Source organism: Neovison vison, chromosome 12 (assembly GCF_020171115.1).
Source record: "Neovison vison isolate M4711 chromosome 12, ASM_NN_V1, whole genome shotgun sequence".
NCBI classification, from domain to species: domain Eukaryota; kingdom Metazoa; phylum Chordata; class Mammalia; order Carnivora; family Mustelidae; genus Neogale; species Neogale vison.
In genome coordinates, this window is record NC_058102.1 from 73,867,172 (window position 1) to 73,892,917 (window position 25,746).

Below are 25,746 nucleotides of genomic sequence, written 5' to 3' on the forward strand. Positions count from 1 at the left end.
GGATCAAAGTTGTAATAAGCAAAATCTTGTAATGTTAAAATAGTGTAATGTCTGAATGAAGTCAGACTGAATACATTAACTAAAGTAGATGAATCAGGAAAACGGGGCAAGAAGGAAAGTTGCAGAGGCAAACTCCATTCTCAGTAATATCCAAAGGAAAGGGAGTAACAGGCAGTCTCCCCGAAGTGTTACGATTCCTTCGATTCCTTCAGAAGAGCTCTGCTTATACTTTGTGGAGTGAGGAAAGGCCAAGGCATACTGGGCATACTGGGAAGAAGGCAGTTTGGCTACCCACAATTATAGCTTTTATCTCTTCTCTCAGCAGGTCATGATCATTCTTCATTGTGGGGTGCCCAGGAGGAGCTTCGCAACTGGACTGTGACATCAAGGCAGTATAAGTGGAAATGATGTCGTCATTATCTCCCCTGCTTCTCTGCCAGGTTGGAATGTATGGTTAGGAGCATATTTCAAGTATTTTCTCCATTTAATTAATTAATTAATTAATTATAGGTCAGATAATCACAAGAGAATATTCTGTTGTAATTGTTAGCATCTGGAAGGAATCATTTTTTGTCTGTGTTTGGAGGCAGTGAAAATCACATCCAGACTGCCTATTAGTCAAGGCTTTGTTAGAGCATTGTTTGCTCTTCCTCCCACACCATCAGCAACTGTCTCCGTTTCTTTACCATCTACAAAAGGGAGTGTTGAGTCCTGCTTTCTGAATAGGAAAGTGAGTGTGTGTGTGTGTGTGTGTGTGTGTTGATCACCTCCTGGCTACTGAGAAACAGCTCTCCAAAAAGTGGCCCCCAATAGAAGAAAAGGAAGGAACTGGTAAGACCTTTGGTGTATTGGTCCCAGAGCCTCTCTTCCATTTCCACAAAAATCACTCCTTTCCTGCTCCTATTCTCCCTTTCCTCTAGGTTAGCCATTCTCATCTCTTCTCCATTACTGGTCTTTCACTCTGACTTTGCCTTCCTCTCCTTTTGTGACTCTTCATATTGATCAAAGTGGTCATTTTACTAGCATATAATATTTAGTTGCCGGGTATGTATTATTAATGAGTGCTGAGGCCAATATAATCCAGTTTAGGGCTCTGGAGTTAGGATTAAATTTTGGCTTCACCACTGAAGAGTTGCCTGATTTGGACAAATCCCTCAATTTCCTGTGCTTTTCTTTCATCACTTTTAAGTTGGGGATAATGGCTCCTACCTCCAAAAGTGGTCATTAGGACTAGAGAGAATGCATATACCATACTCAGAAGAACGGCTGGCATGTGGTCTCAAGATCTCTTAGCTCTTATTATTTTAAAAATGTTTATTGTAGGGAAGGAATCGTTGATACCAATATCGGGAATTTCATGCAGTTTTCCGTTACTGAAGAACGAGTAGAGCAGCGCGACTGAGGCAAGAAACAGTAGTACCTAAAGGCTTACTGGGTGTATGCATTCTTCAGAGCAGATCCCAGTCCTGTGGCAAGCTGGGCACAGACCGCTGTGCGAAGGCAAGCAACTTTAGTGAAGACTGTCCTGGGGGGTAATAAGGGGTTATAACCAGGCCAAGCTAGCCAGGGGAAGGGAGGGGAGGCGGAAGGTAGGGTGGGGGAGGGCGGGAAGAGCGCGCCGTGGGGTGGGTCTGGCAGGCTTTGGAAGCGCAACGCTGGTTTGGGTGCTGGAGGCTGGAAGGAGGCTGGGAGCCCAGGGGGCGAGAAGGATACGCGGGACCCCGAGCGCGTTAGTTACTGTTTGCTTTTCCCCCCGGAAAGGCGTCGATTCCAGGCGGTTCCTGAGCTCGGGCTCCCGTCGCAGCGGCAGAGCAGGGGCGTCCCCGCCACTCCGGGGGGCTTCGGTGTCCGCGGGTCAAAGTCCTGGGAGGAACTCGCGTCCGCGGCCAGCCGGGCGGGGCGGAGGCTCCCCCGGCGCGCGTCCCGCCGCCTCCGCCTCGGCCTCCCGACCGCGCGCCCCCCGGTGCAGCCGGCGGTGGCGGCCCCGCGCGCCGGGCGGGAGGCGCCTCGGGATGTTTCCGTCGATTCCTTCCCTCCCCCCGCGCTGACTCCATCCGCCTCCCCGCCCCCTGCTCGGAGCCGGGGCCAGGCGCGAAGGGAGGGAGCGGGCCGAGACTGCATCATTCCGCACCGGCTGCAGCACAGCCAGAGGGAGCAGGTGGAGCGAGCGAGCGAGACGCGAGCCCGAGCGCGCCAGGCCCCGGGGAGACTGCAGTGGCGCTGCCCGGGAGACATGGCGGCCCGGCGCCTCTGAATAAGCAGAATCCGGAGCCCCTCGTCGTCCCCGGTAGCCGCAGCCCAGGCCATGCCTCACGGCTGCTGACCGCACGCAGGGGCCGGCCCAGAGGACTCATGCGGCAGCGGCCGGCGCCTCGCCCCTGACCCTCTCGCTGCGTTCTCCATGTTGCATTTCTCCTCAGTTTCTCCGGCAGTGTAGCCGCTGCCGGCCGCGCTCGGCTCCTTCATCCAGCCACACTTTTCTTTCCCATTTTCACCCTTCCCCCGCTTGCTTTGCATCCATCTCCCCACCCCGACACCCCCTCCTGCCTCCATCCGCCGGGGCTATGGCCGCAGAAGAGGTATTGCAGACTGTGGACCATTATAAGACTGAGATAGAGAGGCTGACCAAGGAGCTCACGGAGACGACCCACGAGAAGATCCAGGCTGCCGAGTACGGGCTGGTGGTGCTGGAAGAGAAGCTGACCCTCAAACAGCAGTATGACGAGCTGGAGGCTGAGTACGACAGCCTCAAACAGGAGCTGGAGCAGCTGAAAGAGGTGAGTTGCCTGTCACCTCATTCCTCCGCGGCCCCCGCGCCCCCACCCCCCAACGCCCACTCTTCGCTGGTAAAAAGTCGGAAAGGATGCGGTTGAAAGGGAGGTTTCTTCGTCTTAGAGCCCTTTGTTGATAAGAGAAGATTGAAAGAGTCCATTGTCCCCCCCCCCCCAAGAAAAAAATTGCCCGGGAAATGAATGTATAAGCTGGAATTTGAGAGGCGGTGGCTGTGCGGGCTGTGGGGGAGGGAGGGAGGTTCAGAAGTCTTCAAGTCTCAGCGACAGCTTGGTCGGAATGCGTAAATCCAACTTCCCAAAACTGTTCTTTCAAACCCGGGTTCCAGCGACAATCCCGTAATCCACAAAAGGGGGATGAGTAGGGCTGCGCTGAGGGACCCACGGTGTCAGGCGGCGGGACCTACGGTGCTTCCGCCTGGTGAATGTGACCACTCCTTGATGCAAGAGGGAACTGTGATTAGAACTCTCCGCCAATCCCATCGGACAAAGTCTGGGCGGTTTTCCTTCTCCTTGGCTTTAGTTATTCATGTCCTCGGGCTGCCTGAGAAAAACAACTCTGCTGGGTGATGCCACTGCCTCGATTTCACCTCGGAGTGAGGCAGAGCCATGCCCAAGTCAGATAAGGTCACCCTGACCAGGGAAAATTGAACTCCTCTACTCATTGGCTGAATGGTATATATCAAGTGCAAGGGTAGCCGTCCATATCAAATGAGGCTCTTCTGTTTGAAATGACTGGGTTTATATAAAACCAGAATATCACAAATGGGCCATGTATGCCACTGGCCCTCTTGAGTCTTTCGGTGTTTGGCTTCTCTTAAACACTGACTAACGTTTGGAAGAAAATAATGGATATGCTTTGATTTCCTATCAAGCGCTCATAAGAATATACATACTGTTGAAGGAACTCGGTCTGTTTTATCTGATTCCTGAAGCACTATGGGTAGCAAGTCACTGGTTTTAAATTTAGATGTATACACTGCTTTTCTTTGTGGTGAGTCTTTTTTTCTAGGTGCATATTGGCTGTTAGGTGTTAATTTTAAATTTGGCATATATAATTATCAAAAATGTTTTTCTTACTTAGTTTTTTGGAGGATGTCTTTTTTATCTGGCTACAGTTAAAAACGTGATTTATGACCTGTCTAATCAAATTGCCTTCTAATCTAGTACACAATATGGTAAATACACTTTCAGGTATGTCTTATTCTTATTCTGATGCCTAAATGCGAACAAATAAGCATATGGTGAAAACCCCAACTAAAAATCTGATTTTCACCTATCAGGCTGTAAATTTTGAGTCCATGTTTTTCTTACCATGTTCATGTCTGTTCTTAACAACAGCTGGACTCACTGGTATTTTCCAAGTTAGATTAGGCCAGATATGTTTAAATTCAGTGATGCTAAACCTTGTGAAGTCAGGAAACAGGATAGTGATTGTAATTCTCAGAGATGCTTTGATGTTTAAACCTGTCAACATTGCTTTGCCAAGGTGAGGAAGTGCAAACCAGGCAGTGGTAAGCCATCACCTCCTTGATAAAGGGGGTAGACTTAATTTAATGAAATGGAGTATTACTGTTAACTGATCTTCCTGCTTGATTTTAGCAACCTTTCTGGGGGTATTTCTGTGTCATTTGCACTTACTCTGCATAGTAGTCCATTATGCAATTGTCTTTTGCCTTTACTAGACCATGAGCATTTAAGGAAAGGAAACTGTCTTAATTTATTTTGCATCCAAATCTTTGAACACAAAGTCTATCACATTGTAAGTGTATAATAAATATTTTATTAAAGAATGAATTTCTACTGAAAGAAGGGACACCCTTATCAAACATTCACTAGTCAGTATTGGTTAGTGTCAGAGAAAGATGAAGAAAATTAGGAAGTATAGGAAGTGACTGGTATTGAAACACTACCTTTATTATTGTCATCAACAATAATGGGAAAAATGAGAAAAAACATTTTGTGAGAATAGCACAATTGTAGTTTCTTAATGAAGAATAATACAAATAGCAGTTATACATTTTTTCCTTAAAAATTTGAGGCATATTTTGTTCTATATTAGTAGGAGGCTGATAAAAAATTTATCAGGATTATTTTTACCAAATGAAACTCATTTACATAAGTATTTTGAGTTGCACTTAGCATAAATTGATTTGGTTATTTATTCCAAATGAACTGTCTTAAGCAATTACATAAAAATGTATTTAAGAGTAATAAAATAATAATTTTATTTGATTGTTTGATGTTGTGACCTGTTATTTTTACTCTTTTAATGTATACTTTAATTGGAAGTATTATTTAAAGGCGCTAAATCAGTCTCCTTTCTCTACTTGAAAGGTAAATCCAGAATAATTGGGCAAACTAAAATATCCCAATGATGATAATCATACAGAAGCCATTTTTGAAAGACATGTTTTGTGAGGGCTCAGATTTTTAAAAGGGAAGTTTTGTTCACTTACAGGTACATATAGTAAACAATGCTGCATTTTTTCTGTAAAGCCAAGTATAAAATCTTTGGCTTGTTTCTAGACTCTTGCAACAAATATGATTCATTTAAAAGTAGTTGGTCCAGTTTATGGGAATGTCAGCAGAAAATGACAGTACTAAGTCCAAGCTGAACGTTGATAATTTGCAGTGTAGCAACCTGGCTCGGTCTTTACAGATCATTTTATTTTCAAGAGTCAGTACCCAGCAGTGTTGCTGCCCTTCTTCCCAGGCTGATTACTGCTGTGAAAATAATGCCGAGTGAGCAGTGCTGCCTGAAGATGTGCAAAATCAAGATAACAAATTCATTAATTTTTTCTAGTTATTTCTTCCCTGAGTCTAGATTGCTTTTGACCTGGCTTGACATCATTTAGGGCTCTGCTCTCTGCCTACATCACTGTCTACATGACCCAAAGGAACAGACTTGAAAGAAAAGTACTAATGTTATGAAAAAAGAATGACTTCTGCCATCATCATAGTGTTCTCCTTTTAATTATCTTTGGGGAGCTGGACAAAGCAACATCCCTTGGTCATACTTGACTATGGTTTTATAATTTCACAAGTAATGCTTGCTTTTCAGTGACCTGAGGGGCACCCATGCCCAGTTATGTTCAGGTCCTGGCTGATTATATGTTTGGGACGTGTGTAAATCATCACTGTGATTGTCATTCAGGCCAAAATAGTGTTTGAGGAAGAGTCATAGTTCCAAAATAATTTAAAAAACTAAAAATACACACACACACACACACACACACACACACACACTCCTAGAATTTAAATTTGTTTGTGGTTGTTTTGTTTTTTACTTTAAAAGTATTTGAAATTTAAAAACCAGTAAAATTGAAAAAGATCCCCATAGAAAGGAATGATTCAGCATTCCTGATAGCATTGTAGAAAACATATCCATGTGACAACTTAAGAAAAGTTTTGCAGCTAGCTTATGGTAGACTATGTACTAAGAATTTTCAACTCATTTTTTTGCTCATATTCTTAACCCTGACACCAATTATAGACACCATTTGCTAATGAAGCACTTTGTGGACAATTACCAGCTTTTCTTCCTGAAGGTAATTTTATGGGTTTTGTTTGTTTGTTTGTTTGTTTGTTTTTTCAGGACTATGGCTAAATCGTTCAAGGAATAAACTTTGAACTTACATACTTTTTAGAAACTGTCACATTGGGGATCTGATGAAAGCCATTTAATTTTTTGGGTTCATCTTTAAACAGAAATTTTTTCCTTCTTTTTTTTTTTTTTTTTTAAATAGTATTTTATTTATTTATTTGACAGAGATCACAAGTAGGCAGAGAGAAAGGAGGAAGCAGGCTCCCGGCGGAGCAGAGAACCTGATGTGGGGCTCGATCCCAGGACCCTGGGATCATGACCTGAGCTGAATGCAGAAGCTTTAACCCACTGAGCCACCCAGGCGCCCCAATTTTTACCTTCTTATGCTTAGAAAGATTGTTAGCTTTGTATATGCTAAATCATGAAATCATACTGGCGGGAGGGAGCCCCTAGATTTCATTTCCAATCTATGAATAAACATAGAGAATGTTAATAATTTATTTGCCTAGACTAGTGTTTTCTCTCTCACTGGTTTGAAAGAAGAAGGTTTATATTTATCATCATATTTATTACTAAATTAAAACATCTATAATGTACCAACATATGCTTTTAGAAGGTATTTGCTCAACAAACAAACAAACACGATCACTTTCAATCATATATATATATATTTTGACCCAGTCACTCTAACCTGTGCCATTCCTTCTTTTTATTTCAACTCAAAGTTTCATCTCTGGCAAAGTTATTTCTCAGATATCATTTAACAAGATGTTATATCTTTCATCACATTTATTATGTTTGCACGAACATGTACGTAACCATGGTTTGATGATTTTTTCAGATTTTCATGTTTATGAATATTCTGCTTTATCAACCCTTCCATATACTTATACTTTATGGGTATTGCATTCCAGATTTGAAAATATGATAATTACTTGCATGTTGAAATATATAGTAAAAGACTTTCTCACACAGAATGTTGTTCCTGTAAATATGGCTTTGAAGGAGAGGAAGACATGAAGAGAAACAGTCTTACTATTTAATAATTCATTATGCTGAAGAAGACATGTGAAGTCAAGTGGCAGGAGATCATACTGGAAAAGTGGCAGTAGTCACATTTTGCCCTGGGGATAGCAGAACCATTAAAAGGAGATGAAAAGAAACACTTAGTAACACTGTGTTTGGTGCCTTACATCTTATTTAATCTTCAGAGTAATTCAGAGATTTACTGCTCATTTTTACAGATAAGAAAATAATAAAAATAACAAAGCATTTAATTCTGTAAAAAGCTCCATTTAGGACTTGGCATTTTGCATGCCTTATCTTTCATTCTTATAAGAATCTTTTTTTAAGGTAGTTATCATGTGAATTATGCAGAAGAGGAAAATAGGTCTTAGATTAAGTATTCTCAAGACTGCAAAACTAAGTGGTAGAACTTGGTTTAGGAAGAAGCGCATTTTCTTTTTACTGTACCACACTACCTGAGAGGGTGGAACACCTTAGTCACAAGTTGGTTTAGAAAGTCCCAGCGTGGGGCACCTGGGTGGCTCAGTGGGTTAAGCCTCTGCCTTCAGCTCTCGTCATGATCTCGGGGTCCTGGGATCAAGCTCCACGTCGGGCTCTCTGCTTGGCGGAGAGCCTGCTTCCTCCTCTCTCTCTCTGCCTGCCTCTCTGCCGACTTGTGATCTCTGTCTGTCAAATAAATAAATAAAATCTTAAAAAAAAAAAAAAGTCCCAGCGTTGGTTATAGAGAGTATATTGGAGCTGCGCAGGGGCAGTAGGAATGATGAGGAGGGGCCAAACCTAATAGCTGTTTAGAAGATGCAGGGTGGAACATGATGCTGGGTGACTAGATGTGGGAAGTAAGGAAAAGAATAGTGTTGAGAATTTTCTCAGGGTATGTAGAAGTTGGCTCCATTCACAAAGGAAGGTGCTATGGGGGAGAGCTCTTTTAGAGGGTCCAGTTGATGACCAGTTATATGAATCCTTTTAATTCATGTTTTCTTTGAGCGGAGGCACAAGTTGCATGAGAAATTCAAATACTCAACTCTCAACTTAATAAAACAAAGGAATAATTTATATAATTAGTTGTCATTTTATTCAAACCTAGTCTCCAGAACACAGAAGATATAAACAATTCAGCAGTGTTTTCTCCAGTTAGTTTGATTGCATTTTGAATTAGGAAATGTACAAATTAATAAAAAATGGGCAAAGAAGCTGGGCTGGCACAGTGAGTACCCAGAGGTCAGCCTCAGTGGAAAACTGGCCCTTCCTGACCTCCTAGGTTAGAGGGCGCTAGGAGAAATAGCACACACCTCTTGCTGACAGATAACTTGAAATTGCATTAGTGCTTTTAATTTAATTTTTTCTTTCTCTTTTTGGTCATGATCATTTGATTGCCCTTTTTCTTTTTGTTTTTAATTTTTTTAAAGGTATAGCTATTCTATTTTTTTAAAAGATTTTATTTATTTATTTGACAGAGATCATAAGTAGGCAGAGAGACTGGCAGAGAGAGAGGAGGAAGCAGGCTCCCTGCTGAGCAGAGAGCCTGATGGCGGGGCTCTATCCCAGGACACTGGGATCATGACCTGAGCCAAAGGCAGAGGCTTAACCCACTGAGCCACCCAGGCACCCCTTGATTGCTCTTTAAAAATGATGATTCTATAATTACAATTTATGGCAACAATCCAAGTTAGATAAAATCATATGCAAATTAGTTGCTTCTCCTTTCTCTCCTCCTGATTCTGTTTGTATTCTTATACTTTGGTGAGTATTCTCTTATACTTGTTTTAAATGTCTTTTTTTTTTTTTTTCAAGATTTTATTTATTTATTTGACAGATAGAGATCACAAGTAGGCAGAGAGGCAGGCAGAGAGAGAGAGAGAGGAGGAAGCAGGCTCCCCAATGAGCAGAGAGCCTGATGAGGGGCTTGGTCCCAGGACCCTGAGATCATGACCTGAGCAGAAGGCAGAGGCTTAACCCACTGAGCCACGCAGGCCCCCCTTAAATGTCTTTAAATACATGAGTCCATTGACAGGGTTTTTTGTTTATCCTGTTCTATTATTTTCATAAAAATGGGGTTGTATTATACATATTACTCTGCAACCTGGTATTTTTCATTTAACACTTATCCTTTTAAAATGCAAATATTTCTAGGGTGCCTGAGGGCTCAGTTGGTTAAACGTGGGCCTCTTGGTTTCTGCTCAGGTCATGATCTTGCGATCCTGGGATCAAGCCCTAGTGTCAGGCTCCATGTTCACTGTGGATTCTGCTTGTCCCTCTTCCTCCCCTTCTGCCCCTCTGTCCACCCCCCTCCCCCAAATAATTACAAAAAATCTTAAAAAAATTTTTAAAATGCAGATATTTTTAGAACAAGGCTAACTTTTTTTTTTTTTTAAGATTTTATTTACTTATTTGAGAGATGGAATGCAAGCAAGCGATCATGGGCAGGACAGGGAAGAGAGATGGGGAAAAGGGGCAGAGGGAGAAGCAGACTTCCCACTGAGCAAGGAGTCCCACGCGGGACTCAATCCCAGGATCCTGAGATCATGACCCGAGCTGAAGGCAGATGCTTTTTTTTTTTAAAGATTTTATTTATTTATTTGACAGAGAGAAATCACAAGTAGAGGAGAGGCAGGCAGAGAGAGAGAGAGAGAGAGGGAAGCAGGCTCCCTGCTGAGCAGAGAGCTCAAGGCAAGACTCGATCCCAGGATCCTGAGATCATGACCTGAGCCGAAGGCAGCAGCTTAACCCACTGAGCCACCCAGGCGCCCTGAAGGCAGATGCTTAACTGACTGAGTCACCCAGGCACCCTGCAGGGCTTCCTTTTTAAGGCACTGATGTTTCAAGTGTGAAGAAAATGGGACTGAGGAAGAAAAGAAAACCAAGGAATCTCAGGGAGTGTGGGTGACCCTAGGGGCTTAGAGGGAGCAGGTAGCCTTGGAAAAAATGGAAAAGCTTTGTGGGTGAATTAGCAGCTATTTTGATTCTTGTTTTCTTGGCTGATGATGGGGTTATGTGTATCAGCTTGATAGGTGGCTAGATTCCATGGCCTGAGAGAGCTGGTCCTGCAGTGTGGCCATATCCTGTCCATACCAGGTCTTGGTGAGAAGCCAAGAGGATTCAGGCAGTTGGGCCTCATTATGTTATTTCATCTTTGCCCTGTGATAGCTGAGTTTTGAGATAGCTGGTTAGGGTCTTATACAGAATCTCAGATTCAGCATGGTATGTAAGCGATGGGCATCAGTGGCTACAAGACAGGAAATGGTTTGGCAAAAGTGTTCTTCCTTAAAACAATGAAAAGGCAGGGTGCCTGGGTAGCTCAGTGGGTTGAGCCTCTGCCTTCGGCTCGGGTCATGATCTCAGGGGCCTGGGATCAAGCCCCACATCGGGCTCTCTGCTCAGCGGGGAGCCTGCTTCCCCCTCTCTCTCTGCCTGCCTCTCTGCCTGCTTGTGATCTCTCTCTCTGTCAAATAAATAAATAAAATCTTAAAAAAAAAAGGCAATGAAAAGGCATATAAGAGTGGCAATTGATACCTTTTCTTCTAGTATTTATTTCATCTATAAAATTAAGGGGTTGAGATAGATAATTTCTATGATTTTTTTCAGCTCTGAATTTCTGTGTTGCTCTGTTTTTGAGTTACCTAGGCTACTTATTTTATCTATTTGTCCTTTACTTTTCACATTCTTTCTTTTTTTTAAATACAGAATAATCTTGTTCAATTACCATAATTTTTACTTAGCCTTCAGGGATGTGTAGCTGTTTTCCATCTTTTTCCTCCTTTCTATTTCTACTCCGGTCACTCACCTCCAGCCAGGATAATCCACCTGTTTTCACACTTGTGTTCTGTCCCTTGACAGTTTGTTTGTTTGTTTGAAGATTTTATTTATTTATTTGACAGACAGAGATCACAAGTAGGCAGAGAGGCAGGCAGAGAGAAAGGGGGAAGCAGGCTCCCTGCTGAGCAGAGAGCCCGATGCAATGCGGGGTCTTGATCCTAGATCCTAGGACTCTGGGATCATGGCCTGAGCTGAAGGCAGAGGCTTTAACCCACTGAGCAACCCAGGTGCCTTTATTTATTTATTTATTTATTTATTTATTTATAACAATTCAGTGTTCTCTTTTCCTGGCCCAAACTTATTTCCCTTCTGGACTCACTTTACTTCTTTAATCATTGTTAAATGATTGTTGTTAGAACTGATTCATTGAGTTTGTTTCATTGACATATTTGTACTTGGCTTCAGAGAGCAGAACAAGGCCCAGTGGGTCCATGGGAGCCAGATTTTGAATCAAAATCAAGAACTAACAAGTGTAGGTGTCCAAGAATGGAACAAGTGTGGTTTCCTTAGGAAGTAGTGAGTTCCCTGTCACCCAAAAAATTTAAGGAAAGGCTAGCCACATGCTAGGAATACTGTCTGGAAGGTTCATGCTTAGAAAGGAGTTTATATGGGATGATCTCTGTAAGTTCCCCCCACTCCAATATGAGTTTTTTTATATTATCATTTCAGGTATTCCAAGTAATTTCATATTGTTGATGTTTTTTTATGCTCCCTTCACCACTACTAGATCACAGTGATTCCAATATGGTTACACTTTTCTCTTTTACTATTTAGCATTTTGCTATATTTATGGCTGTTGAATATTTGGAATGTTTTCAAAGTATATGAAAAGTTTATCTTAATTTTGATTATGTCTTACTTGCGTTTCAGAAGAAAACTGATGCATAATAAGGAATTTAAGATGACTACATTTGTAAATTTGGGGAAGTTTCCATGAAATTTTGTACAATTTGAAGCTACATGGTTACATTGAAGGGGTCTTTGGCATGGCCAACTATTTGCATTATATAGCGATCTGAGTTCGGGTTTTGCTGTAGGTTGCCCATGCCTCCTGTTCTATTTCATTTATCCATTCAAATGTTCGTATTGAGTGGCTACTGTGTTGGGCACTGTGCCACTTGCTGAAGATAAAGAGTATTGAGCAAGACAGACAAGACAGAGTTGCCTGAATGGAGCTAATGTTTCAGATCTAGGAGATCATCAGCAAGCACACATGCACTTAGGATGTGAGGAATGCCGTGAGCAAAGAGATGGAGACCGGTTGGGAAAAGTGTGATCAGGAAACCCTCTCTGGGAGGTGATATTTGAGTCCAGACCGGAATGATGAGTCACATGGAGACTGGGGGAAATGAATTTTAGGAAGGAGTACAAGTACAAAGATCTTGGAACTCTGTTTGTAGTTGTTAGGAGAAGTGATGGGTCACCATGCCCCGTTCAAATAACCACTCATATTTGAAAAATGACCATCTATAAAGTACTATATTACCTTCAGGGCTTTTGGATGGGATTTTGGATCTTAGCATAGGAAGTGTTTAAGCAAAGCTTAAATACCCTCTGGGATTTTCTTTCAGAAAAGCTGTGTCAGAATCAGTGACTTTCTATACAGACTACTCTTTAAGGTCACCTGGGTGATTTACAAAAATACTGCCTCCTTGACCGCACTCCATGATAGTTGAGAGTCAATGGGGGTGGAGCTTGTGCTTTATTATGTTAGCCCTTCTTCTCTCACAGGTACAGCTGGGGCTGAGAACCTTATCTAGAAACTTCCAACTCTAGGAGTAAATGAGTCCACAGGAATAGACGTTTTATTTGTTTTTTTATTTTTATTTTTTTTTAAAATATTTTATTTATTTATTTGACAGAGAGAGATCACAAGTAGGCAGAGAGGCAGGCAGAGAGAGAGGAGGAAGCAGGCTCCCTGCTGAGCAGAGAGCCCGATGCGGGACTCGATCCCAGGACCCTGAGATCATGACCTGAGCCGAAGGCAGCGGCTTAACCCACTGAGCCACCCAGGCGCCCTATTTGTTTTTTTAAAGAAGATTTATTTGTTCTTTATTTTTTGAGGGGAGGGGCAAAAGGAGAGGAGAGACACAATCCTAAGCAGACTGCATGCCCTGCATGGAACCCAGTGTGGGGGGCTGATTTCAGGATCCTGAGGTCATGACCTGAGGCGAAATCAAGAGTCAGATGCTTAACCGACTGAGCCACTCAGGTGCCCCAGGAATAGAAGTGTTTTGGAGAAAAAGGCTGGGAAGTTATGAGCTAATATGGAAAACTTAATTGCAGTGTCTTTTTGCTTCTCCATTTTCTAGCGATTAAAATGCTGTAAAGCCTTTCAGAAAACCATCAAATATAAAAAACTTGACAGTACTAGACAGAGATGTATATTAAATGTGACTGTGTTTATTTTTATATCCTCCGGGGTTGTTTCAAGTTTCTTTTGAAAGTTGTTTCCTTTGTTAAATCTGTTTTGTGGCTTTGCTCTGCTTGCAATAGCGTATGCAAACTTTACGAGTTTATAAATAGGGTATTAAAAAAGATTGCTTTGTTACATTGATTTTTAACTTCTGGGGTTATTTTCAATTGCTCTTTGGTTATACATGCTTACAGTTTTCCAACACTAGTTTATGGAGTAAAAGCACTATTCTAAAATGTAATATTTAACTGCTGTGTTTCTATCTTTAAATTTAGAACTGAAAATAAGAAACCTGTTTACATTTATGGGAAGTACACAGTAACAGCAATTTCCTTAAGAACGTTTTGTTGCAGTTTGGTGTGGGTCTGTAATGGAAGGTTCGGAATGATGGGTCTTTGTTTTTCTCTTTCATACTTCAGACTAATGTGGAATCAAATGCCACTGCTGAAGAGCCAGCCCTTAACCATCAATTTTTGAAATTGAAAGAGGTTTATATTATAACATGGATGTGTGTTGTTGATAAGCCTTACTGATTGTCATTCTCTAGAAGGTTTTAGGAGATTTTTTAATTTAAGTTGACCCCAGTGTGAGGTAACTAGATGGAGACAGGACTGTACATGACTTCTTTGGTTGAGCTGAAGATACTGTCATCTTGCGCATTTTCTCCTTGGCATATACAACCATTTTTTCCTTTTTAAATCACAATCTGGCTTGCTTTCTGCTAATGCCGATGTGTGTGCAGAGCTTTTAAACTCAAAACCTCAAGTAAATATAATTACGAAGGAAAAGCAACCATTAGAGAGGGAGAAGAAAAGGAATATATTGCACTTGAAAACCAATTCTTAAAGTATCTTTTGAATTTTTGGCTCTTTGAATTATTTTTAAAAAATTGATACAGTTTCTTAAGTAGTGGTGGTAATTCAGAATTACCTATGGTTTAATGATCTGCACAAGAAGATCCTCTTTCATTTAATATTTTAAGATAATTTAAAGAACCCTTTCCTAAGGGAGTCCTCAGGTCATTTGTTTTAGTCACTGTAATTATTTCCAATCAAGTTATATGTGTTTGTTTTTCATTTTAGCAAAATAAATAATATACCTTGCAGGTCACTTTAAGTGTTTGGGGTAATTTGAACTATTATTTGCTAGAATTGAGACTCAATGCCACAATTAAATTTTTAGACAATGGTCATTGTAAGACATTTCAGGAAAAGACAATGAAAAGAACTCTATACACATGAGATCTTTGTCATTGATCAGTTCCAAATGAAAAAGAATTTTTTTTTTAAGATTTATTTATATATTTCAGAGAGTGAGAGAGAGTGCAAGGATGGGTGGTGCAGAGGGAGAAGGAGAGGGGAAGCAGACTCCCTGCAGAGCACTGAGCCCAACATGGGGCTCAATCTCCTTTCAGGGAGATCGTGACCTGAGTGGAAACCAAAAGTTTGATGCTGAACAAACTGAGCCACCCAATTGTCCTGAAAAGTTATTTTCAATAGAGGGGTCAGAAAGGCTCCTAGGAAGGGATGGCAAAGAGGCCACCTGGCTGTCTGGGACTGAATGAAGGGGTGAAAAGTAAATAAGCACAGAGACAATGAGGGTTAAATGATGAAGCAGCTTTTAGATTGTAACCAGGACTTGCCTTTTGCTCTGAGTGAGATGGGGAAACTTGTGGAGAATTTTGAGCAAAGGAGCCAGAATGTTCTGCACTATATTTTCCCATAGTGAGATAACCTGTGCATACATTCAAGTAAGACTTAACTTCTTTCCAGGAAAAAGAGTTTACGTTAAACTGGTAGCTCATGAGATATGATGCATTCTTCTTTTTTTTTGTTTTTTTAACTCTCTCCCCATGGCAAGTATTTAATAGATGTCATACTATTGATTTAGGCTGGAAAAGAAGATGGTGTTATTAAGATAGCCAGTGTAGTATTTTATTTTAAAAAAATATTTATTTATCTAAATAAATCTCTGTACCCTATGTGACAAACTTATGACCCCAAGATCAAGAGTCATGTGCTGTACAAGCTGAGTTAGCCAGGTACCACAGATAGTCAGTTATTTTGAAAAGAGGTTGGATTAGACCACTTGTCTAAAAAATAACCATTTTTAAAATTAAATCAGTTTATTAAAAACATGCTGTGTTGACTTTTCTGTTCTTTTTGTCCCTGAATCTTTAACTTTCTTTTATTTTCTATCTTATTTTGGACCATCTGAGCCAGCCAGTAGACCCTAGTCTAAGGTGACATAAAGACATTGTAATATGGATTCTGTGCCATTGTTGATACTCTAGTTTCTAAAGGACTGGAATGGATGCTAGTCATTATTTCATTCATTTGTGTACCAAATCTTTTTATTGAAGTGTAGTTGACATACAGTATTGCATAATTTCAGGTATAGAACATAGTGATTCAACATGTATATACTTTATTTTTTATAAAGATTTTATTTATTTATTTGACAGAGACAACGAGAGAGGGGAGTGGGTGAGGGAGAAGCAGGCTTCCGCCTGAGCAGGGAGCCTGATTTGGGGCTCCATGCCAGGACCGTGGGATCATGACCTAAGCCAAAGGGAGACTCTTAACACCTAATGACTGAGACACCCAGGTGCCCCCATTTATATACTTTATGACATGATCATGATAAATCTGGCTACTGTCTGTTACCATGCCATGAAGTTGTTACATATTTGTATATGCATTCTCTACTGTACATTGTATCCTCATGTATTGTTTATTTTCTAACTGGAAGTTTTTACTATATTAAATATTTAGAGATTATCAGCTATATGCTAAGCATTATGCTTATTATACAAAAATGAGGAAGACATGGTCTTTAATTTTGTTAGTTATTTACTCTTGGTGGCAACAGACATGAACGAAGGTGATTTTACTGGACAGCTAATGGCCTTTCGAGTCAAAATGAACTGTATTTAAATCTGTTTAGTGGCTGTGTGATTTTAGGCTAATCTTAAAACTCTACGAACCTCACTTTTCTCCTCTGTAAAATAGAGGAAGATAATAACCATGGGCATTGAAGAAAAATCCATGTGGAGCCTTTAATGGAGTCCTTGATACATAGTGAACACTTGATAAATAATGGCTGTGATGGTAATAATAATAAAAAAATTTGAACCAAAAATGTGTTGGCTTTGGTTGATAGGACATGGAAGTGGAAGGCAGCAAAGTTACCTTTAAAAAATCAGAGAAAATTTCCTGATCAAGGCAACTGTGAGTGGTCATTGAAGAACAAGTAGGGTTCTTCCAGGCACCTGAAAAGGCCGTCGTTCAGGAAGAGGGAGACAACATGTGAAAGAGGGAAGATTGGAGGGATTGTTGCTTGTCAGGCGCTGTGTGTGGTTGCAGCTGAAATGAGAGAAGAGGTGGGATGGGCCTGAAGAGATGGTTTGGGGCCAGACAGTGAAAGGTCTTGTAAGGAGGTTGTCAGTCCCCACCAGCCAAGGACTTGATATAGCTGACTCTGATGTCTGCCATGGGAAGGCTTTGACAGTGAGACGAGGCCCAGCAACACTGGAGGAAGGAGCATCTAAGGAATCAGGGGTCTGGAAATATCTGTTATTCGTCTGTGCTCTGTTTTTTGCTTTAGGGTTTGTTTTTGCCTCATGGCTTTTTGTGAATTTCTCTGAGAGTGGCAGCTTCTGTCTTCCCACCATTGTGACCAGGTTGCCTAATTGCCCATGAGTCTGGGTCCTCATCGCCCACTCTCCTTTCATGGCATTGGACTGGTGCTGCTCCTTGGGGTCTTCACCCCCACCCCCTCCAGATTCCTGACCCTCAGCTCTGAGAGCCTGTAGTGCCCTGTGGGCTTGACTCAGATTTGAACGTGTTGATCAAACCTTTGGGTATGTTAAGCTCCGTCCGTACTAGGCTTAAATATTCTCTGCCGTTGGCTTTGCTAATTAATTGCCATTTTCTCCTCTCTTTTGTCTTTTCTCTCAGTTGCCATTACTTCTCTTCTGCAAGAATCTCTCTCACGGCTCCAGAATAGGAGCAGGTCACTTGTGGGAATGCGAAGGAGCTTCAGTTTTATTCTGTTGCTGTGGGACAAGCATTGAAAATTTCAAAACCTCAAAGCACAAAAATAATATAATTTTAAAATCATGTTTTAAAATCATGACTTTTGATTCTGGCAGCACAGTGGTGTAGGACCTCTAACTTATAAGGGCCTATTTAGCCAGAGCGACTCCATCTTGGTTAAAAGCCATTTTGTTGTTTGTGCAGTAAAACTTAAACTGACCCTGCTCCCCACCCCCCCAACCCTACCTGCCGAGAAACTTACTTAGAAGCAAGTCTGGGAAACCAGTAAAATATGGTCAGCTAGTTCCTAATAACAGAGTCCAGAATACAAAGCCAGGTCGGCCAGTTCCCGATAACAGAGCCCGGAATACAAGGACGAGGCAGGCCAGGTGTAGACATCCAATCAGTAAAAGTACACATATTGTCTCCCTAACCACCAAAGAATGTAAACTCTGCCTTTTGGGTGCCAAACTTGAGTGCCAATTCTGATCAGAGTAATAGGTTAGTTCAAACAGCTACTATAGTGTAAATTGTAATTCAGTTGGCCACCTGCGTGTGACCCAACAGGACTATGCAACTTTCTCTGTGTGTTACAATCTCATTGGCCACCTATGTGTGGCCAGGCTTTTACTCTATAAAAGGTAGTCTGTAAGCTGGGGGTGGTCGCTCTCTTCAGAGGTGGCCCTGACCGGTCAGTCAGTCCTTGAGCCTGTAAGCTGGGGGTGTTCGCTTTCTTTGGAGACGGCCCTGGCTGGTCAGTCTGACTTCTAATGCTCAGCGTAGAATAGAGCTTTGCATAACTTTCACCTTGTCTCCGTCTCGGTCCCCTGGTGGATCAGTCTAACTTCTAATACTTATCATAAAATAAAGCTTTAAATAACTTACACTTTGTCTCAGTCTCATTTCGTTTAATAACAGGCCTAAGATAACTAACTCTTCTGCTGGAAACAATTAAGAATGTTGGATAAAATGTAATACTGTCCCTTAAAATGCAGGAGTGAATTGGCTACTTAGTGAGGATTTTCAGAGGCTAAAACTGAATTGAAGGAGAAACCCGAGGAAATAAACAGTGCATCAAAGCTGACTTTTGCCTTGAGTGCATTTGCTGAATCGGGTAAAATGAGCTTTGTTTCTGTGGACAACTTAGGGTAAAGAAAGTAGGAGAAAGACAAAACCTAGGATCCTCCTAAGTTTGGGCCCCAAAGGACTTCACACTAAAAATAAGGGACAATTGGATATATTGTCTTTCCTTACCTTTAGCACCTGACTATGTGAAAAATTGGGTCTCTTTCCTCAGGCTTCACACCTCCCATCACTGGCTTTCACAAGATTACAGACTATTCACACAGGGAATGTGTGTGGAGGTGATGAAATCCAAAAACCCCTAAAGTCTTAAAGTCAGAATTTAGTTTAGAGTGATTGCAGGCTGGTCATGCCTGCAGACATCTGTCAGAAATAAATACAGACATATTTTGAAGAAACCCTACCACTTGGGGCACCTGGGTGGCTCAGTTGTTGGGTGTCTGCCTTCAGCACAGGTCATGATCCCAAGGTTCTGGGCTTGAGCTCCGGGGTCCAGCTCCCTGCTCAGCGGGAAGCCCGCTTCTCCCTCTCCCACTCTTCCTGCTTGTGTTCCCTCTCTTGGTCTCTCTCTCTCTGTCAAATAAAGAAATAAAATCGTTAAAAAAAGAGAGAGAGAGAAGAAGCCTGCTGCTATAGTGGCCCTAGAAAAAATCAACACAGGTAATAATTCTAAAATCTATGAGACCGTGGTGTAAAAAAAAAAAAATATATATATATATATATATATATATATATAGCAAAATATGCAAGGAACAAGGCACCATTGACTCCACCTCCTTGTCATTACTTTGTGTTGTTAAACTACAGGATATTTGGCTAACTGCTGGATGTGAAAGTGTGTCTCATTGTACCTTTAGTTTGCATTTTTGCGACTGTTGATGAGGTTAAACATCTTCGTAAATATTTATAGTCATTTATGTTTCCTCTTCATTGAAATGTTTTCTTGTGTGTCTTTTGCCCATTTTTCTATTGGAGTTGTTTATATTTTCATACTGATTTGTAGGAGTGTAACTGTATTCTGTAGACTAAGCCTTCTTAGTTATATGTGTTAGAAATCTCTTCCTAGTTTATGGCTTGTCTTTTGATTCTTTCTGGGGTGTCCTTTGATGAAGAGAATATAATTTTCATTTGGTTGATATATCACACCTTTATAGATTCTGTGTTTTGATTCTTGCTTAAGAAATCCTTCCTTACTATGAAGTCATAAAAATATTCCTCTAGGGGTGCCCGTGTGGCTCAGTCAGTTAAATGCCTGCCTTTGGCTCAGGTCATGGTCCTGGGATCCTGGGATTGAGCCCGACATCGGGCTTCCTGCTCAGCGGGAAGCCTGCTTCTCCCTCTGCCTGGGGCACCCCCAGCTTATGTGCTCTGTTTCTCTGTCAAATAAATAAATAAAATCTATAAAAAAAATTTTCACTTAAATTGTTTTCTGAATATATTGTCGTTTGCCTTTTATATTTAAAACTTTCATTTTCCTGGAGTTGACATACGTGTTTAATGTGAGATAGAAATCTAATTTAATTTTTTTCCCATAACTTTTCTGTAAAACTGGAGAGTCACTTATCTCAACACCAGCAGTTATTGAACAGTCCTTTCCTCCACTAATCTTTAAAGTCTGCTTTGTCATAAATCAAGTTTCTATATGTGCATAGGTCTGTTTCTGGACTGTTCTATTCCACTGACTGTTGGTTTATTCCTGTGCAAACATCACATTGTCTTACTGTTATAGTTTTATAATAACATTCTTTTTTAAAAAAAAAAAGATTTCATTTATTTGACACAGAGAGTGTGCATGTGTGCACAAGTACGGGGAGTGGCAGGGAGAGGGAGAAGCAGGCTCCCAGCTGAGCAGGGAGCCTGAAGCGGTGCTCCATCCCCGGACCCTGAGATCATGACCTGAGCCAAAGGGAGATATTTTACCAACTGAGCCACCCAGGCATCTTTATAATAACATTCTTGATAGCTGGTGGAATATTCCTTCCTATTTTTCTCTTCTTTAGGACCCATTCGTTTCAGAAGTCATCTTCTTTGCTCTCATTGACTCTTTGCTTTGATAGGCTTTCAGCATTTACAAGGAAGCAACAAGTGAATGAGAGCAGATCATACTGTTTATTTCTATCTCCCCAGTTTAAGTGTTAAGGAAAAGGGTGCCAAATGTTTGGTTGTGGCTGATGTAGACTTTGCATACATTTTTATAAGCAAAGCAGGCAAGCTCCAACAAAGGAACTTAATTGTCTAATTAGATGTTATTGGAAACCCTAATGGGATCTGTGCTCTAATCCTTAGGAAGTTACTTTGGAGAAAAATTTTATTTAAGGGCTTTTCATAAAGTATTACAAAATACAAGTTCTCATATCAAAAGTATATTTGTTTTGGCTTTTGAGCAAGCACATGCATATTTCTAACTTAAGCATCTGGAATATCTTATTACCTATAGCTCTGTAAAAATTCTTCCTTTGTTTTCTTCTCATTATAGTTTTTGGAAAAACAAATTCGTTGACTAATTCCCAATTCCCTGGTTTATTTACATATAAATAACATCATAATATCAGAAAATTTAAAGCTTTTATGGAAAAGGCTCAGATGAAATATTACCTAAGTAAGAATTAACTTATTTTTTATCATTTTATATGATTTCACTTTTAGTATTATGAAAATTGTAATTATTCCTCATCTTACTTTAAAAAAATTTCTAGTATTAAAAAAATTTCTAGGGCGCCTGGGTGGCTCAGTGGGTTAAGCCGCTGCCTTCGGCTCAGGTCATGATCTCAGGGTCCTGGGATCGAGTCCCGCATCGGGCTCTCTGCTCAGTGAAAGATCCCCCCGGGGCTCCAAGCACCCCGGAATGGACCCCTTCTCAGGAGGAGACCCCCGGACCCAAAAACCGAGCCGAGTCCACTGGTCAGATGCAAACAGCACGAGGTTTATTGAGTAGACACAGGTACCTGCGGGCGGTCAAGTCTTAGGAGGACTCGCGCACCAGCCCTTAGTTCAGGGCCTTTTTATGGGGTTTGGGGAAGCGAAAGCATATGTACAGAAGCGGAAGCATGGTTACAAAGTTTTCATTGGCTGGTTTGAATGTAAAGGCATACTTGGCGCGTGGGAATACCCCTGATTGGTTCGCTCAGCATCCTTCATTTACATAGTGGGAAGTTATTTTCATTGGTCGTTAACAAAAGGGAAACAGACAGTATTGGCTAGATTTCAATCCTTCATTAGCATGTAGACTGACCATCGGCATTGGCCAGACTACAATCCCTTATTAGCATGTAGACTGACCATCGGCATTGGTCAGACTACAATCCCTTATTTGCATGTAGACTGACCTTTCAACATTCCTTGTAGTATCTTATCACTTTTTACAACATGGGAGGAATGTTTAAGGGAGTGGGAGAAGGGGGTGTTGGCTAAGCAAAGAGAAGGGGGAAGGAGGGGGAAAGGGAGGGAGAAAACCCTTTTCATCAGCAGGGAGCCTGCTTCCTCCTCTCTCTCTGCCTGCTTCTCCATCTACTTGTGATTTCTCTCTGTCAAATAAATAAATAAAATATTAAAAAAAAATTTTCTAGTATTATTTGTGCTCAGATAGTTTTAAACCAATAATTCTCCCTTATGATTATATTTATATAAATAAAGCTTAATTTCATTTTCAAGTCCAAATACTTGAGGTTTTTTCCTTTTCATAATATTAATTTTATGGAGAAGAAAATTGAATAATGATGCAGCATCTCTTTAACATGAAAAAATAAGACTTCTCCAGTTCCTTTTCTCTACCTTTATATTTTTCTTATCCTCATTTATCCCCTCTCTTCATTAACTTTACACTAGAATTCTGAGGATTTAATGGATTGTTACAGAATGAACTCTAATTAGGAGAAAATTCCCAAGAACATTTATTAAATGTCAGTGTGGGGGAAATATTCCTAAGCAAGATATGAAACTTGCAGTCAAAAGGCAGGACTGACACATTTGGTTACATAGAAATTTAAAAAAATGTGATAGATACCATAAACAAAAGTCAAAAACAAGCAACAGACAGAAAAAATAATGCAACATGGATGACTTATGAAGACTATTATCCCTAAAGTACAGCTCCTACAGGTTGACTAAAAACAATAATGTAGAAGAAAGGGCAAAGACCAAATGGACAAACAGAGGAGGATTTGCAAATAATAACACCTGAAAAGATGCACAGTCATAGTAGTGAATGCAAATTAATAATAGTGATTTTTTACTTTTTCATCAATCGACTTACAAAAAGTGAAAATATTGATAATATTCAGTGTTGGAAAGTGGGTGGGAGTGGGAGCATTCTCATACATTGCGTATTGGAGCATGAATTGCTCTGAGTTTGAGAATGGCATCTGGTGGGTCACCTGGGTGGCTCAGTGGGTTAAGCTTCTGCCTTTGGCTCAGGTCATAATCCTGGAGTCCCGGGATCAAGCCTCCCATTGGGCTTGCTGCTCACTGGGGAACCTGCTTCTCCCTCTCCCTCTGCCTGCTGCTCCCTCTGCTTGTGCTCTTTCTCGCTCGTTCTGTCAAATAAATAAAAATCTTAAAAAAGAGAGAGAGAATGGCATCTGGCAGTCTATATTATGATATGAAATACACATAGTTTTGGGCCCAACAATCTCACACAAATCATAGGTTATTGTATACCAGACCCCAGATATCACTGATCGAAGAAAAGCACTTAGCATTTAGTATCTAATCTAGACTCAATCCAACTATAGGTCTTATATGTGTGGAACATAAAAGGAATCAAATTATACTTTCTTCTTTAACAGACTTCCATATATTAAAATAAATATTGCTTTGGTACACTTCATAAATTCATATTATAAAATCTAAATGTAATCCTCCATATCCCCACTTACCCCTTCTTCCTTAGCTCATTTCATAGACCTGTCTTGAAACTTGAGATTTAGCACTCTCAAAGTGTGTTTGAAAAATAGTTTTTTAACATTGCATTATTTTTCAACTCTTTTTGGTCTTGAAAATATGTTTTGTGAGCATTTCTGACAAAAGATGGATTCTCATTCATCCGGTGGATTAAGGAGTTGCTTACATCAAGGTAAAGTGGACTACCCTCACCTGTGTTTACTTTTGTCTTTGGAAGCACTTCTACCCTTGGTCTACTGACCATATTAGCCAAAAGTGACACATATACTGTGAGGCTTACAGAAATATGGTGCTCACACAGAAAAAAATCAAAACAAAACAAAACAAAAAACAAAAAAACACCCTCTTTCACATTCTCTGAAAGAGTAAAGTGGTGATTTAGAACATTTACAATTTACCGTTACAGGGTGCCTGGGTGGCTCAGTGGGTTAAGCCTCTGCCTTCGGCTCAGGTCATGATCTCAGGATCCTGGGATCTAGCCCCATATCGGGCTCTCTGCTCAGCAGGGAGGGCTTTCCTCCCTCTCTCTCTGCCTGCCTCTCTGCCTACTTGTGATCTCTGTCTGTCAAATAAATAAATAAAATCTTAAAATAAAAATAAAAAATAAATAAAATTTACCATTACCTCTCTGTGCTGTGGAATGATGAGTAGGTGACACTGTACATCAAAATCAAGTTTTATTTGTTCCTAACCCTAAATAAGAAAAGTTATTATAGATACTTATTCATCTCACAGATGATTATTGAACAGCTGCTCTATCCCAGGCATTGTTAGGTGCTGTGGGTACAAATTCCCTCAAGGGGTTGACATACCAATGGGGGAGAAAAGCAATAAAAGAGTAAACAAATAAACAAAAAATTTTTGCATAATGATGTATGCTAAAATGTGAACAAAGCAGGGTAAAAAAGAATAACACTGGCAGGGATGCTCTTAGGGGAGGCTATTTAAAAAATGAGGGCTGGTCCTTCTTCAAAGGAAATGACTTCCCAAGTGGTGAGAAGGAGCAAGCCAGGAAAGATTTCAGAGTGTCCTGGGCTGAAAGTAACTGCAAATGCAAAGACGCTGAGGTGAGAACGAGCTTGGTGTTTGCGAAAGTGGCATGGATATTCCTGTTGTGTGGGTACCGTGATCCTTTGTAGTGTAGAACTGGGCTGTGTTGTAGGGCCATGGGTTTTTTGGTGCAATGTTTCACATCCCTGATCTGCTGCCTACTAAATACCAGTGGTGGCCCCCTCCCAAGTCATTGTGATTACAAAAGTACACTCACTGTACACCATGGTGACTGTAGTTAACAGTCCTGTATTGCATATTCGAAACTTGGAAAGAGAGTAGATCTTAAAAGTTCTCATCACAAGAAAAAATTGTAACTATGTGCAGTGATGGATGTTAAGTAAATTTATTGTGGTAATCATTTTGCAACATATACATTCATCAACTCATTGTGTTATATACCTAAAACTAATACATTGTGTTGTGTTTTTTTTTTTTTTAAGATTTTATTTATTTATTTGACAGAGAGAGACTACAAGTAGGCAGAGAGGGAGGGAAGCAGGCTCCCTGCTGAGCAGAGAGCCCAATGCAGGGCTTGATCCCAGGTCCCTGAGACTATGACCTGAGCTGAAGGCAGAGGCTTAACCCACTGAGCCACCCAGGCACCCCGACTAATACATTGTTATTTGTCAATTGTATCTCCATTAAAAAATAAGTAAATAAAAAGAAAAGAAACACAAAGCAAGAAACATTCTCACACATTTTGAACACTCCTTATTCCTCCTGCAAGGTGCCAGTCCTGCCTCCCGATGGAGAATCTTTGAAAGCTGGAGTGAAGGAGTTGGGGGTTTTGGATGTTAGAAATTAGAAAGGAGGATAGAGAGGTGGACAGCAACCAGGTCCTTGAGCCCTGGCAAGAGATCTGCATTTTATTTTAAGCATAATGCGCAGCCACTGGAGTGATGTGATCTGATAAATGTTTTAAAAATTCACTATGGCTCTTCCCCTTACAGACTGTGGACAGAATGAGATAGACAAGTTAGGAAGACTGTGGCTCCGGTTCCCGTATTAGATGGTATGGCTTGGACTGGAGGGAATCTCCTTGGGGGAGGGGATGATCTCATGCAGGGTACTGAAAGATTTGAT

General features: G+C 40.9%; 1 protein-coding gene and 1 long non-coding RNA gene across 7 annotated transcripts in view; one reads left to right on the plus strand and one right to left on the minus strand.

The window, feature by feature from the left end:
* Positions 1 to 1,431: 1,431 nt before the first annotated feature.
* On the minus strand, positions 1,432 to 1,867 carry LOC122891943. The gene is made up of 2 exons (XR_006381341.1): positions 1,739 to 1,867; positions 1,432 to 1,525 (listed from the first exon to the last, which is right to left on the minus strand). It is a non-coding gene; the product is annotated as an uncharacterized LOC122891943 (long non-coding RNA).
* A 435-nt stretch (positions 1,868 to 2,302) lies between these two features.
* Positions 2,303 to 25,746, plus strand: part of BICD1 (BICD cargo adaptor 1) — a 223,460-nt gene continuing 200,016 nt past the window's right edge. For 2 of the 6 annotated variants that reach the window (XM_044228416.1, XM_044228419.1), the window contains exon 1: positions 2,312 to 2,777. In XM_044228416.1, coding sequence (XP_044084351.1) covers positions 2,565 to 2,777 — 213 coding nt within the window. In that variant the 5' untranslated portion in view covers positions 2,312 to 2,564. Of the gene's footprint in view, positions 2,778 to 25,746 lie in introns of all 6 variants that reach the window. The other 4 variants (XM_044228413.1, XM_044228415.1, XM_044228417.1 and 1 more) reach the window with 4 other exon arrangements.